Source organism: Falco cherrug, chromosome 13, assembly GCF_023634085.1.
Source record: "Falco cherrug isolate bFalChe1 chromosome 13, bFalChe1.pri, whole genome shotgun sequence".
NCBI classification, from domain to species: domain Eukaryota; kingdom Metazoa; phylum Chordata; class Aves; order Falconiformes; family Falconidae; genus Falco; species Falco cherrug.
In genome coordinates, this window is record NC_073709.1 from 20526219 (window position 1) to 20542090 (window position 15872).

The window sequence follows — 15872 nt, forward strand, 5'->3', positions numbered from 1 at the left end:
CACCGCTCAAGTCCCCATTATGTATACATCTACCCTTGTCATAACACCACCTCTGAAACACTCACACCGTTTGGTCCTGCTGCATAATGTTAAGAGGGTGGAATTTTAAATTGAAAAAGGCTGTTTAAGTAATGTCAGCAGCCTGACTAATTTCACAAAAGGAAGGAAATTCAAAGTTAAGGCTATGGTATATTCTTATCTAGATGCCTGAAGATTTTTGTGCGTGACAATATGCCCCTAAAATTCAGAGCTGTCCCTTATGTCTTTTAATTTCTCCCATTGTGTCTCTTCCTTTTTTTATTAAACATCAAAGTGAATTCACAACAGAGAGTCAGCCTAGAATTTAATCCTCTAAATACCTTGAAAATAGAGGTTTAGACTAGAAGTACCAATATATACCCTTAAAACTTCAGCGTGATATAAAAGAGATTCTAATCACAACAGATCATTACAAAGAAGAGTAAACCACTTTAAAAAAATTAAGTGTCTTAAATATAATAAAAAGGAATAATTAAGACTCAAACAGGAAGCTGCTGTTCTGACAGTTTAATGATGCTGAATTGGACTGAAAGAATTGGTTTTGCCATTAAAAGGCAATGAAAATCTGATCATTTCAAAATGGCACTAGGATCAGATCAAGTGGTTTTTTTTTTTTCTTCAAAATCAAATGCAGCAGAACCAGAACGAAATTGTAGAATTCACCTCAGAAGAACCTTGGAGTGTTTTGGATTCCTTCTGCTGCCTGGGGCTGAAGCTGTTATTTTATCAGACTGGCTTAACATCTTCAGACTAGGGTCTTCCTGGGAATTTATTTACCACATGGCAATTGCGGAAAGTAATGTGGCAGTCTCAATTGCCAGATAGAATAATAAAACATTGATGTACTTTCATGCTTATTTATTAAAAATAATAATAAAGGAAGAGGGATTTACATAACAGTATCTGGGGCATTATAGCCGATTACACTAGGATTTTTCCACTGCATGCAACATGTAAGTAGACTCTGATGTACTTTGGGTCTGTGGGTATAAGCACAGAGGTACGCATCCAAACAGTTAAAATGAAGCAAGCTAATCCTATGCTCACAATGCCTGTACACCTAATCTGCACATGCACTTACCATGTCTGTGTGTGAATTAACAGCCATTCATTTACTGTTACTCATTTTCTAGGCATTTGTGTCTTATGGCTGAGCATAACTAGGTGCACAATTACAAGCTTTTCACAGATTGCATCATTAGATTTTTAATTACCAAAGGGTCTGTTTGGTATCTTCTACCTGAGAATCTTAGGAACCAAACTTGGCTCGTTGCTGTGATTTGTATTGCCACGGAGAAATACGTGATTATGGATTAGACGACCTTTAAAGGTCCCTTCCAACTGAAACTGTTTTCTGATACTATTCTAGTTATACTTTAAAAATAAATCCAAGAAGGTGCGATGTTTTTCTTTATTACCTGGTGAGTAAATACCCGTTTAGGGCATGAACAGCATCTAACTGGAACACAAAGGCAGAGCTTTAAACAGATAAGCAATTAGAAATGACACAGAATAGTTAACAGTTGGGTTTTCCATCTTTGTGTGTTGTCCTGGCGCATCAGTGAAACCTTCAGTGCTGCTTTCCTCTACACTGTTCTTACGAGTGCTGCATGTTATACATGCGACGGAAAGTAGCGTTCTGTGCGTGCCAGCCCTGCTCCGAATTCGGTATGTGATCGCCCTGTGTTCGAACGTGCCAGGCGAAAACATCAGCTTCTACAGTGTGGGCTGGGTCCTTACAAATCGGTGGCCCAAATCTCAGAATGTTTCAGGGTGTGAAGAACTCATAAGTGTCTTGTCACCTGTAAAATCCCAGTGTCCAACCAACCAACCAGCCCCCCAAACCTCCCCCCCCCCCAGGGCTGCAGTCAGTCCCAGTGCTGGAGTTCTGCTGCCACCCTGTGGCGGCCGCCCGCCTGCGCCCCGCCCGCCTGCCGGGGGACAGAAGCACCCGGGGGGTGTCCCTGGGGGCTGCCGGGGGCCGCCGCAACCTGCTGCCCCCTCTGCCTGGTCTGCTGTTACCAGTCTTGGCTTGATTTCTGCTTGATGAATCTCAGAGATAAGTAGTACAGAAGCAGGAAGCTGCAAACGATGCCAGCGAGGACCAGGTAGCTGACGTAGAGAGGGTGGGAGTTCAGGTCCAGAGCCTCGGTGACCTGTAACCGCAGAAAATGCAAAAAATGGACCCAAAATTATCCTGCTGCATCTGTGAAGTGTGTTTCACGTGTGAGCTCCCCTGGCCCCTGCTACTGGGTTTCCAGCTGCGTTTCTTTTTTTTACTGCGTTTACTGGGTTTCTTGCTTTCAGAGTGGTTCGATAGCTGGCGACAGCGATGCCGTGTCTGGTGGCTGCAGTATTTCAGAGGAATTCGGTTCAGCTTCTGAACAACTGTAGTTGGGGCTTGTGTAGAAAATGGTTGCCCTTTATTCTTTTCTTTTTTTTTTTTTTTTTTTTCTTTCCACTAAAAATAAAGGCATAACAGGAGTAACTGCTATAGGGACAAATGTAAAATATACAGAGTGTAACATGATGTCACGTATTGGTTGCTAAATTTGAGGCCTACAACATCTACTTAAATCTACAGGCATATAACTAGCGCTCTAATTGGTTATCAAATGTTTGTAAGAATTTTTATTAGTGACTTACAAGTTCCCCTGGTATTTGAAAAGTAGTATTTCCAACAGTCATTTCATATGTGAAGTCATTGAACTGGATTTGCATCATGCTTTGAAAATTCCATCTGAGAAAAGAGATTTTGGAAACCCAAAATGGAACTGGGGAAAAAATGGCAGAAAGACAGACAGACATTGATACACATACACAAGACTTGAGACCTCAAAAACTGCTGTGTTGCTGCCAAACACAGCAGGTTTGTCTAATTTCTTGACAACCAGAGACTAAAAATATATAACAGTTCATTATCGGGCAAAATATACTTTATATTGTTACATGGAGATCAAAAATTAGGAGAGCGCTAGTATCTGTACCTTTCAAACTCCCAGTGTCAACTCTCACTGAACTCAGTCTTGATCTACTGAATATAGTTATCTTTGTTGAAAATTTTAGCAACCATGTAAGAATCGAGCCTTTCACTAGTGCTTTTTTGACCAAACTTCTTGTTACCTCATTCTCAGGTGGAGAAACTGATGGGAAAGGAACACTCTGACTCCACCATCACCACCCAAAAGGTAATTGCAAAGGTAGGAATCAAGCTGAGTTTTCCCATACAGGACATGCTCAGCCTCACAACCACCAGTTGCTGATGAAAGCCATCGATGTTTCAGTTCAGAGGGATGGTGGGACATTTGTCTCACCTGTCCAGAGGCTTTCCAGGCTTATCACAAAACCACCGCTCAGGTAGAATGATGTGAAAAGGACGTTGCCAAAGAAGGCTGAGAGCTGTAATGTTGGCAGCAGTGCTGCCACCCAAAGTGCCATCGCGCGGGCACTGTACACAGCCAGCCACACCGAGAGTAAGTTCAGCAGAAAATGTTCTGGTTCAGGAACAAGGTTTGCTAGCCAGTAGATAGGAACCCCATAAATTATAACAAAAGCACAGTGTTCTGGGAGCTCCCCTAAAATCTGTTCAGGAAGAAAAAACAAACAGAACGGAAAAAAAAAAAAAAAGAGAAGGAAGGAAGGAAGTTGAATAATAATTACAAAACCACCTGAGATACAGCTTAATGGACTTATGGACTGTTTATGGAAACTACAGGAGATGCTTCTTTAGAATGCAATCATCTCCCTGTCAGGTGTTGTCAGTGGAAACCAATTCACAACAGAAATCGAAATCCTCACTAGTTTTTTCTCCAGTTGTGACAATTCCTATGACTAATTGTTAATTTGAGAGGATTCTTGTTACAGGTGAGATGTCTTGTTTTGTTACAGTTTTGGTAGCTTCTAAGAATTTTCTTCACTTTTCCTCAGAACTGGTGTGCTTGATAGCAGTGATACAGTTACTGACTCATGGCAACTGCATGTTTTGTCCAAACTTGGTTGAACCTAGTGTGAGATCAAATTTGAGACAATTTTGGCCATTGGTCACTTCCCCACTTTGTCCCAAGGGCAGTCGGGTTAGTAACTATTTAAGTCATTGTAAAACTAAAACATGCTTAGGATTTTCTCAAATATCTAAAGATACCTATAGAGAGTATTATTTTCCCCAAAGAGGTTGCTACTATCCTCTACCACTAAGGCTGTAACAAATTACATCGATTTCTCTATGAATAACGTGCAAGTTTTGTGACACAAGGCAAAGAATATTTTTCTCTGGCAACCACTAATAAGCATTTAAAATCTTGTGCAGAAATGGAAACCTAAATTACAGATGCCATGGCAGGCAGAACTCATCTAACAGTGGCAACATCACAAAGAAGGGATTATTCTAAACCTTTTCAAAAAAAGAGAATGTAATTTTTTCAAAGTCCTACATTTATTTCCAGAAACTCTGGCTTTTTATGCATTTAATACAATTGTTTGTCTCTGACCAGTACAGGCCTAAACAACTACTGGAAATGTCACAGTTAGCATTTTATTATTTCTGTTTTACCTTTGCTTTAGTATTTTAATATGAGTATTTTGCTTTAAAGATCAAGATGTAATCAAACTTTCAAAGATGCTTCAGTGAATGAAATATGCATGTAAAACTTTCGAAACCCTCAAATTTGAGTTGAGATTTCTCAAATTTTGGCCAAACAACCCAGTGAAAGATTCTTCTTTGGCTTTCCTGGGGTGGGGTGTCAGCCATGGCTCATGGCAATGGAGCTAAAGTAGTGTGAGGTTTAATCCATTAATGCCAAGAAAGCAAGAATGATAGCCTTAGCTGGCAGACACAGAAGAACAAAGTCTGATACGAATGTGAACGTTTTTACAACAAGGCTTTGGTTTGTTTGTGTTTTATAACGTTAAAGCCAGCTGTTGGTATTCCCTGGCAACAAAACCAATTACCTTAGCAAAGAAGTACGGGCTAACAGAGTACATTCCACCTTCCAAGTCATGATAAAGCATAGCTCTCTCTGAATGACCTGCAGGGTGCGAAGAAACAGGTTTGTTTCGTCCTAGGGTTGCATTAATAATTTTTTCACTGATTTAGGAATTTTCTGATTTTGATTGCTTGTAACATTTACAAGAAAACTGACACTTACATTTGGCAATAACATCCAAAATCACTGTGAATGGGATTAGTGCACCTATCATGTACAACAGGGCTGTTGTGTCACGAATAGAGAGTCTGGTTTTCTCATGGCCATAGTACAAAAATCCGATTAATAATGACATGAGAAGGGCCTCAAATCCATGGATTAATAACGTTGAAAGATCTCTGAAGTCATTGGAAACTTGACGACTAGGAAAACAGCGACATTGACCATAAGGTACAGTACTTACTAATGCTGGTAATATTCAGATGCGTTGTCCCAAATGCTCTGCTAAAATCAGTTTGTGGAACTTGCTGACTTTAAGTAGGACGGGAGGTGGGCTGTCTGTTTCTGTAAAGGATTTTGCCTAATCAAAGCTATTGAGCATCTGTAGCCGCCTAGTATTTCAGGTCTGAAATGCTGAAAGCTTGAAGAAAGGCAGCAGGGGTGGGACAGTTTGATTTCAGACACAGAAGCAATTACATCAGTAACAGAAGTCTCTCTGGTAAGGACCTGTAGCGTACACTAACAACAGCTGATACCAGTAGGGGTGTTCTACATGTATTAAACTAGTTGATCGTGTTTCTTTTGAGTACACATGCGTGAGACCCAACTGCAATACTCATCTATGCTGGCCATAATCAGTGAAGCCTCCTGGCTTCAAATGTGAGGCAGAGGTGTGAAGATGGCAATGCCTGAACCTACCGGGCGGCTGCCTGGGCTTGCTGAGGGTTGAATCACCACGCTTCACTTCAGTGTGGGTATCGGAATGGCAGTACCCAAATCTGTGACATGTGTTCCTGATTCTGGAGGCTTCTGCTGCTCCTGAAAGCCACGAGCTCCCAGTGATGCGAGCTGGAGCTGACTGTGTCTGGAAGGAGCCCTGGGGCAGGAAGGTGGGGCTGTACATCTGGCTGGCTGCTGTCCTGCTCAGGGGGCTGGGGTGAGCTGGTACAGCCCCATCTCCGATCTACGGCTTGCTCAGGCCTGAAACTAGCTCTGCACTTTCAGCATGCAGTCAGTTCTCATTTTGTGCTTTTTTCTTATGCTTTAAAATACAAATGGGCATGCTACATAACTGTTTATGTTAAAAATAAGGTTACCTTAATAATATAGTGAACTGCTTTAAGACTCCTGGTAACTGATCACTTGAATGGTGAGGCATGTTGATGGCCTCTTCTGAATTTAAATGGGACCTGCCCAAAAGAAAACAGAAAAAAACTCTGAAATCAGCACAGGCTGTAGCGGTTATTCCAGATCTGCTGTGTGGCGCTTTTCTTTACCTTTCTTTGCTGAATCTAGTTGCAACATTGTCTCCTTCAGTAACTTTCCATAAGAAATCATCAAAATCTTTGACTTTTTCTAGGAACAAGTTGGCAAGAGTATTTGCTCTTTCTTGGCTTTCCATCTCCTTTTCTGCAGTCTGTTTATCGATAGTGGTCAAGTCAACTGTAAGACATTATTTGACATGAGGCCACATGCTACAGATGTGAGAACTTTGTGAATCAGAGCATTTAGAATCAGAGGTTACTTTAGGTCATTAGTGAAGAACAGATTGTTAATGTGTATTTTGTCTTGGGAGATGTTTCTTACCTAGTCATTCAATGAATCACTGAGAGATTTCGTCAGTGCTTATTATAGTATTGTAAAACACTATTTCCAATTTATCTAAATTTAATATTGGCTTGGGAGGGGTGCTGACAATAAACACTTTGAATTCCCTTCCTGGCATGTAGGCATTTACAATCTGTTTTGTGACTTTAACTTAAATCATATGGGTTTTTTCTCCATCTGCAAAATGGTAGTTACCATCTTCTTTTGTATCTTACAGAAGTGCCATAAACTTTACCTGATACTGAGAAAGCCCAACAATAATATTATCTAAGGGCAACATAGTAGCAACAACAATAATTGACTTAGCATTATTTTATGTACTTCACAAAATGAACTTTTTTTAAAAATCAAAACAAAAATAGTATTTTCCAATGCTGACCTTCAGCGTAGAGTGACAGTACCTGACATTTTGCAGATGCTTTCTGAGAGAACTACCGCTGCACATTTCATAACTCCTTACATTGGGCTGATCACCTCTGTTCAGCCACTCAGCAGGACTCATGAGAATGAGTTGCAATCTGTGCTACCTCTTCCCTTCTGCCACGCTCTCCTGTTTCTCTGTCAGACACACAGCCAGCATTGGTGTGTTTCCATCGGGTGCTGCTTCTTGCTGTGGCGTCCTCTACCACTTCCACCTTCCTGCTCCCATATTTCTCTTCTCTTCCTGTGGGTACTGACTCCATGCATACTGCTGAATGACCTCCCTTTCTCATCCCTCCCCATCTTCATGTCCTAGGGGTTTGTCTCTGTAACCACAGGCTGTAGCTACAAGTTTCCCCAGAACTGCCTCATATTCTCCATTCCCTTACTGGGGTGCTGCAAGCCTTCCTCAAGGCTGCACTTGGCTGAGGACTGCTCTGAACCGTGGTGGTGACAAAGGTCTTTTTGCAGGGCTTGACACTGAGGTTAACTTCTGTTTATCTCTGCACAGCTGATATGAGCTGACACTGCTTGCCACATAGGCGCAGCCAAAGAGGTTACTCCAGAGCACTGAGGTTGGTGTCTGTACAAGGTTTCCTAGCCAACTTGAGTGCAAAGACCTAAGGGCTGGACATGAACCAGTCTCTGTGGCAAGAGACTACTGTCATTAGTTTAACAGGGCCAGGTTCCCTTTGCATGTTGGGAAAACCAGAAGGAGAATGGATTTGAAACCTTGTAGTTAATGTTCTTTGAGAAAAGGAATAAAAGAATTGCCGTTCTGGTTTTGGTTTTCTCCTTTCCAACGTGCTCCATTGGGCAGCACTCCTCTTTCCTGTTTAGTGTTCCAGGTGTGTGTTATTCTTTGTCCTGGGAAACTAGCTTCCTACGTTTCTTGACTCAGAAGTCAGAGAATGGGCTACAATTGATCAGTTCACCCATGTCTTTCCCAGTGAGGGTAAAAGTTTCAACTGGCTGGAATATGGGAATAAGCTTGCTAAACATGGGGAAGAGTTGCTACACCTGGCAGGGTTAGAAGGAAGATTATTTAAACTTGATTTTTGTTCATACCTCTTGTTTTTGTTATGTTTCCTGTACTGACAAATAAGGATCTTACTAAAAACTGAAGCTGCTGCAGTATTGATTCGAGTCAGTTATAAGGCATTTCTAAGAGTTATGGTCAATAAAAATCAATCTTAGCTGATACACTTATGAAAGCAAATGATTTCCAGCACCTTTTTTTATGTCAGTGCTTGATACTAACCATAGAAATCCGCAGGATTGCTGTACCTTGGGCAGGGATAGCCTAGTTCTGTGAAATATTGTACCATGTCTCTAGCTGTTCCACAATAGACAGTGACTCCAGAAGTCATCAGAAGAACTAAATCAAACAGTTGGAAGATATCTGACCGGGGCTGATGAAGTGAAAGAAGAACTAATCTGTTTCCTCTGGCCAGTCTGGATAACGTTATCACAAGGTTATGTGCAGTAAAACTGTCCAGTCCAGATGTGGGTTCATCAAGTATGAGTATTCCTGCCAAAGACAATAAGTTTAGCTGCGGAAAGCAGAATGTTTGATTTGGAAAATATATTCTAAGTGAGATATCTAGTGCATGAAATCTCACTGATATATTGCTTTTTTTTAAAGTCCAAAGTATATTTCATACCAGCATCACACAGTATTCCACAATGGCAGTTGCTTCCACTATCTTACTGAACGTGATGACCAAGAGTAATTATTTTAAACCTTATCTTGCTCCCACTGGAAACAAGAATTTTCTTTATTTTTCATTGGGATGCAGATTAAGGTTCCTTATTAAATGTACATTCTTCTCTGCAGTTTTGCACTGCCTGTACCAGTATCATGTACATGAATATTAATTAATACAGTCGTACTCAATTTGTATCCTGCCTACCAAAATGTTTTAATCTAAATGATTGATATTTAAACCTCTTGCATTGTTCCTGTGTAAATACTCACATGGTATTGATTTAGATAGTTCCTCCTCCTCCCAGCCTGTGCTCTATTTTGCACCTGTTTGCACATATATATGAGATATGCACGTCTGCATTTTTTTGTTTGCCTTGCAGTTGTTTGTTATAAACGTGAAAGTGTTTTATTACTTTGCAGTGCTTGTGTTATTATAGAACTCAGTGGCCTCAATCAGCACAAGGTAATGTCTGTATACAGACATGGTTTCTGTGTTGAGAGGCATAACACGTTTGAAACGTAAATAAAGATTTACTTATATTTCCTAGAACTAATTATTTTTCACTTTAGTACCAGCACATCTATTCCTGAGCACCACTTCTTACAAAAAAAGACTTCTGCTTTCCCCATAATTACAAAAACATAACTTCATACAAACAAAAAATTCTCAGATCCATTTCCCAGTGGAAGAGTTGATGCGAAATCTTGCTCAACAACCGGCTCAGCCAAGATTAGTAGTGGTTTTGATATATATAAGAGCATATAGGGGATTTGGTCCTGCAAAATCAGCTACGGATCTAGCCTCACATTTTGCTTCTACTGCAGACAATGGAAGTTTGTAGTTCATCTGTGGCATGAACCAGCTATGTCAGTGAGTTGCACAAGAGCACAACTGACTATACAGCCAAGGAAATGACCTTCCCTGTTAAAATTTCACATGTAAACAGGCTGTGTTGGAGAGGAAAGCAATTTTGATGTTATAATAGGCCAGCAGCCTTCCAAAATAACTTGTGGCATGCGGTCAGATGAAAAACAAACCTCATGCTTGTATGTACAAAGCAGAGCACTGCTGTGAGGGTGACTTCAGGCAACATTCAGTGGTCTGAGTGATGGTGGTTTTGGAGAGCAATGGGTGAAGGCTCCCAGGTGGGCTCTGCCTGGCTCTGTCACTGCTCTTTCATTAGCAAAGGTGACAAAAGTGAAAGCAGGTTGGCTGCTGAAGCACTCCATTTAAGAAATTATTACTGTAATAATTACAGTGTTATCTGTGATCAGCACTGATTTCAATTTAAGCAAATGGACCAGCATGTGGTTACTGTGTCTAACTGGTGCAAAACCTGTTAAGTGTCCCGAGTATGAACACCTCGAGCTGCTCCAGGGGCAACCGTCTATATGAATCTTACCTGAAAGCTCGTGTCTTCGTGTACTGACCCATTTCCCCCAGTGGTCTGTGGCTGGCACAAGGAAAGTGTCAGGGCTTTGCCTACCTGGGTTCCAGAGGAGCTGCACACCGATGCTCACCCGCCGCCTCTCACCTCCTGAAACACCACGGAGATACTCGTTCCCTACCCTGGTGTTTGCACACTGACGCAATCGTAGTTCTGCTATGACGTCTTCTACCTGAGGGGATCCGAAGGGTAACAGAGATAAAGCAAGAGTTTATTTGCACATTCATCCATAGATAAAGCTGAAAATACGATTGATGTGGTTAAAATTCATCTGATACATCAGTGGTAACTGAATGAGACACTTAAAAACAAATCTTCATTTTAGAGATAACGTTGAAAAAGACTCAGTGATCAGCAATTTAGTTCTTCTTTCAGCCTCTCATGCTTTCTCTAGATTGTCATTTTTTATGAGCTTTTGAACAATTGCTGGTTTCTGTCGTGAAAGAAGAAAAAGCGTTATAATTCATAATCTACATTAAAAAATGCCAGATTAGCTGTTCTGACTCCAAACACACAGGATCTCTTGGATAATTCCTGTCAGACACATTTTTGACAACTTTATTTTTTTGCAACAGCTTAATTACCCTTTTTTTCCTTTGCGAGTCTGAAAAAAACTTTGGAAGGCGCAGTTTGGCAACGAACAATAATGTTTCTCTGACAGTCAGGTGAGGGAGCAGTCGGTCATCCTGCCGCACATGTGCTATGCATTTCCTAACAAGCTGGGGAGTGCTGGGTTTGTTATTGATCATGATTTGACCGGACTTGATTTTGCCTCCATGGTCCCGGCAGGTTATTACATCAAGCAAGGATGTCTTTCCACCAGCTAGAAAAATTGAAATTGAAAATTAGATTAATTTCCAAGGAATCATTTTGAAAAGTGATTTAGTTACAGACAGAGGATAGAAGTTTTTGTTCTTTAACACCTTTTCCCCAATGCTTCCTGAACCTTTTCCAAACCACAGAGACAGAATGGTCTTGAAAGAAAACACCAACTATAAGCTCATGTTCAGGAAATCTCCTCTGGAATGGAATATGTGGCTTTAACCTTTGTCATTTCTCAACAGAATTGGGTAGTTGAGCATTGCAGATAGCACCATGAACTCAAGAAACGAGATCTCTTTGTCCTCCTGTTATCTGTCTTTCCCTTTGGAAACACAGGTGGAAGGTGGTGTCCTGTGCTGGCTGCAGGGCTGGTGCCTAAATGCTCGGCAAGAGCTTGCTTTGTAGAGGGAATTGTGAATTCAGAAACAGCAGCTGGAACAGCTGAGTGACTAAGGTGCTGAGTGATTATACAAGCAATAAGAATCTTAACAATGACTGAAATAAAAATTATTATGACTGAAATAAGACAAAAAGTAATTTAAATAATTAGGAAAAGCTGGCTCATACTCAGAGGTAAGAAAAGTAAAACAATGAAAACAACACCTGCTTTGGAATTAAATAGCAAATGAATTTTTCTTTTTTGCTGTGTGATACTGTATGTAAACACACAGAGCTCTCTTATTATGATTAGATGTCATTTATTTCTAGTCTCCCTGTTGAAAGATTAACTCCACACCTGTTTCTTAATATATACATTTTAAAAAAGAAACCCATCCATCTGTAAACCACGTATTGCTCTATTTAAGAGTGACATATTGATTGCCATTGACAATGTGAAACCCATCAGCAGTTTAATCCATTTTCCTAAGGCATTTGATGAAAAAGATGATAAACAGCTTTTAGAAATAGTTTGACTAGTTTGCTGAAAGGGGTTTGTGCTCAGTGTATGTTACCTTACAAAGGTGCTATATCTATAACTCAATATGTTATTTCATCACAAGATTTTCCTTTTATTATTGAGAGAATTTCTAAGGTACAACTTCAATTACATTAAGGATATGCACTAAGAAAAAATTCCCATGGCAATGGGGGAAAAAAAATGTCTTTTGTAGAAATAAAGTTAAAAACTTCTTTGGCAAATATGCCTTGCCTTTGAGAGAGAGCTTCTTCACTGAATCACGGAGCTAACCTGATGTAAGTGGGGACGCAGCATGGGGGTGTTTACGTCCAAAGTATGAGTACTTTTTGCTGCAGTTTAACAGGTCATGTGTCTACTTCTTCCCCCCCCTAGATGAGCTTAGACTGAGCTAACCACATGGGGTAAGCTCTTTCTCCATTAGTCAGCCTCACCCTGGAGAAAATTAATGCAGTCCTACCAGAAAATGCCAAAAAAAAAAAGGAAAAAAAAAAGAGAGAGAGGTAAGAAAGCAGAGACCCATTTGGCATAAAGCCAAACAGAAGAGGAACTATCTCTTCTTCTCCGTAAGTTTCTTTTAATTAAATCCCAATGCAGTGGTTTATCCTATTAAAATTGTTTCAGTCTGAAGGGAATTTCTGGTTATGCTTATGCAAGTTACTGCTGACTTTCTTACAGGGTCTGGCCTCATTTGTCTGCTATGTTACTGCATAAGGTCTGCAATTGGCCTGGTTTGAATCTGAGCCATGAAGCTGATTCATGCACAGCAGAACTGGGACTGCAGGTCACAGTTATAACCATACCCCACTACAACTCAGGAAACAACTACCAAATGTGTACCAGTCATAACAAAATTGGTTTTGAAAGTAAATGTTATTTTTTTCTCCCCAGTCTCATTCTTCGTTTCCTCATACATTTTAAAGAGTGTATGTAAGTGACACATTTCCAATAGTTGCTTCTTAACCAGATTTTACCATTCAAAAGACTGCAGGTTATTGCTCTTGGCTGTGTATGTTTTATCTGAAAGTTGCTCAAATAATGAAATTTTTTTGTTCTTACCAGTGCTTCCTATAATAGCTAGCATCTGACCACTTTGAACTTTTAAATTCAGATTCTGGATTATTGACACATGAGAATGGGGATCTGATTTCCATGTCCAGGGCATTTTCATGTGCGCAAGGTTTTCATACCAGGGAATCTGGGATGCTGTGTTAACCTAACAAAGAAAGAAACAAGTCCCTTCGATTCAAAGAATAAACTATTTAGCGATAAATACCTTCAAAGTTATGATGTTAGAAGCAGAGTATATATTAAAATATTGTTAATGTCCAGAAATACATGGGGGAAAAAAGTTCTTTTGCAGCCAAGTATGGTTTCCATGCTTTGCTGCTTTTTCTATTAATCACTAAAGCCATCTCTGTCCTCTGTTACTTTAGTAATTTATTGCTATTGTAGTTTTTAAATGTTTAAATTTTGTAATATAATTTGAAATTAGACAAAACTGAAAATTGTGAAATCTACTTCAGATGCCGTGGTGGCACAAAGCAAGATGAAAAATTTCACTGGTTCCCTGAAATCCTCCTTCTTAGTCATCCTTTCGTTGTCTCCTTCCACATACTCATTCTTGTCAGCAAGGGCTCCCACCATCCCTAGCTGGACAGAAAGTCCCTCTGCCCCAGCTCTCAGAGGAATAATTTGGCTCAAGACTAAGAAAAAACAGAGCCTAGAAACAGATGCCTTTCCCTGTCTTATCCCCCAGCTTTACTAGATATATTTACAACGGAAGGCTTAGCCTGTTGTCAGTATTGCAGCCAAAATCATGATTCTGCTCACAAAACTGTGTATTTCACTGTGTGAACTCTGGTTGTGAACTTCAGCTTTGTTCGGCTTTTAAAATAGCTTGCATATAGAAACAGGAGTTGCTGGGTATGCTCCCTGCTGAAGGAGGTATATAAATTACAACTTTTACCTGGTAGTTGAGTTCTTTGACCTCGAGAACATTTGATTTTCCACTGTATGTGAAATACAGGCTGTTATCTTCTTCAGAGCAAAAAATAGTATCCTGGGCATTGGTCTGGAAAAGTTATTAGGTTAATTACCATAGTTAATTACAATACCTGAAGTGCTGTTAAAATTTGCGTTCAGAAAAGGTGAACCACAAAGGGAAAGATATTCTATGGGATATAACAGTATTGTTGATGAGTTACAGTAGTGCAAAAGCCTGAAGGGTTGAAATGAGTTATCTGTTAATCAGCGTGAAATGTACTTTGTTCTAGCAGCATATACGAGGGCCAAACATGCTGTGCTATGCTCTGTTTGCTTTCAGTTTAAATGAAATCACTTTCAAAATGGAGATACATGTCATGCCACTAGAAAGAGGTTGGTCTCTTTCTGTTTTTGAGGAAAAAAAGTACTGTCTCAACAATGTTGGTCTACTGGATCAAAATGGCACATATTTAAATTTATAAGTTATGGCAGCTAAAACTTAAGGTTCACTGAAAGTAAGTTCATTATTGAATTCCACAGGGACTCGTTAACTTGGAGGCTTTGCGAACAAGTAGGTGTGCAACCGCAAGCACAGTCTTTTTTTCTCTTTTTTTAAATTCACAGTGCTGTCAACTGGAACTTTGTGTTCTGAGATACCAGTTAAAATAACAGACTCTCTACTTGGCTTGGTTAATCTTCTGCATATAGCTGCGATTACGAAGTCTTTGTTGAGGCAGCTTTCTGGCTTTGGGTTTAATTCTGTGCGTACATCTGTAGCTTTTACTCCAGACAGCCACATCTCTCACACAGCCTTGTGCTTTTCCTACGAGTCGGGCTCATACCCTAGCCAAGGCAAACGTACCTGTTCCCTGTGTAGCAGACTCTACCCATGCCTGTGGTATCTTTGGCAGATGGTGACCACAGTTCTTGTGTACACCTCCCACCCTCACAGCAAACGAGGCTGATTAACCTTTTCAGCCTAGATACACCCCAGAAAGCAACTTGACGCTAAGCAGCCTGAAAAGCCATGTTAAAGCCTTCCAAACTCCCCCCACTGCCAAAGCACTCTACGCTCTTGCTTAATTTGAACTTAATTTTTAAAAAAGCAGGTGCTCCGCAGCAAACAGGGGCAGCCAGTTTTACAGCCCAAAGGCACATTTTGGGAAAGCCCGTCCCAGTGCTCAGGGACTTTCTGCTCCGTGCATGTCTTTGAGGGTGCCCTCCCTCAGCTCCGCTGCCACGGCATCTGAGCACAGTTTGTGTGGCACCAGGGTCCCTGGGGGTGAGGGTGCCTCGGGTCCCCATTGCGGAGCGGGAGGAGGGCTGGAACGAGGAGCAGGGCTCGCTGCCTGCGAACGCGCAGTCGGCAGGCTGGTCGCCCGCCTCCACCAGCTCCTCCGCCAGCTCCGGGCAGCTCTGCGGCTGCGGGTGGCTGAGCCCGGCGGGTCCCCCCCTGCTCCCCACAGGTCTCACTCACCGGCAAGCCCTCGTGTGCCACCTGGCTCCAGCCGGCACCGTCCAGAGAGAGGTTTTCAGTGGCTTCCTTCATGCTGGTGGCGCAAGGTCTCGTTCTCTGCGGTAGTTTGACTCTTGGCTCTTTGAAAGCTGCGGGAATCCTCTTGGTTTTGAGTTCAGGGCCCTCCAGGTGCCTTCGCTGCAGCCCCGTTTCCCCCGGTGTGCTGTGCCTCTGCAGCTGGTACAGGGACATTTCCCGCGGACAGGGAAATACTCCCCTCCTCTGGGACTGCAACAGCTCGGGCTAAAGGTACATCAGATAGTGGCTT

At 41.3% G+C, this 15872-nt stretch overlaps 2 protein-coding genes across 4 annotated transcripts in view; one reads left to right on the top strand and one right to left on the bottom strand.

Annotated features, from left to right (window-relative positions):
- Nucleotides 1–882: 882 nt before the first annotated feature.
- ABCG8 (ATP binding cassette subfamily G member 8) lies at nucleotides 883–15843 on the bottom strand. 3 transcript variants are annotated; one of them, XM_027801162.2, is made up of 13 exons: nucleotides 15566–15843; nucleotides 14072–14176; nucleotides 13162–13318; nucleotides 10949–11187; nucleotides 10404–10536; nucleotides 8470–8739; nucleotides 6458–6623; nucleotides 6278–6370; nucleotides 5184–5383; nucleotides 4987–5063; nucleotides 3354–3621; nucleotides 2686–2813; nucleotides 883–2195 (listed from the first exon to the last, which is right to left on the bottom strand). In XM_027801162.2, exons 1-13 carry the CDS (start codon nucleotides 15794–15796, stop codon nucleotides 2058–2060), a joined length of 2205 nt encoding a protein of 734 aa, XP_027656963.2. In that variant the 5' UTR covers nucleotides 15797–15843; the 3' UTR covers nucleotides 883–2057. The 3 variants fall into 3 exon arrangements, 2 of the variants coding, with proteins under 2 accessions (XP_027656963.2, XP_027656964.2); XR_008734885.1 differs by having other exon boundaries at nucleotides 2078–2195; nucleotides 2686–2779; XM_027801163.2 differs by lacking the exon at nucleotides 883–2195 and having other exon boundaries at nucleotides 2668–2779.
- ABCG5 (ATP binding cassette subfamily G member 5) overlaps nucleotides 15799–15872 on the top strand; it is a 28396-nt gene continuing 28322 nt past the window's right edge. The window contains exon 1 of the mRNA XM_027801165.2: nucleotides 15799–15853. The gene's annotated coding sequence lies outside the window, so the exon portion shown is untranslated. The remainder of the gene's footprint in view (nucleotides 15854–15872) is intronic.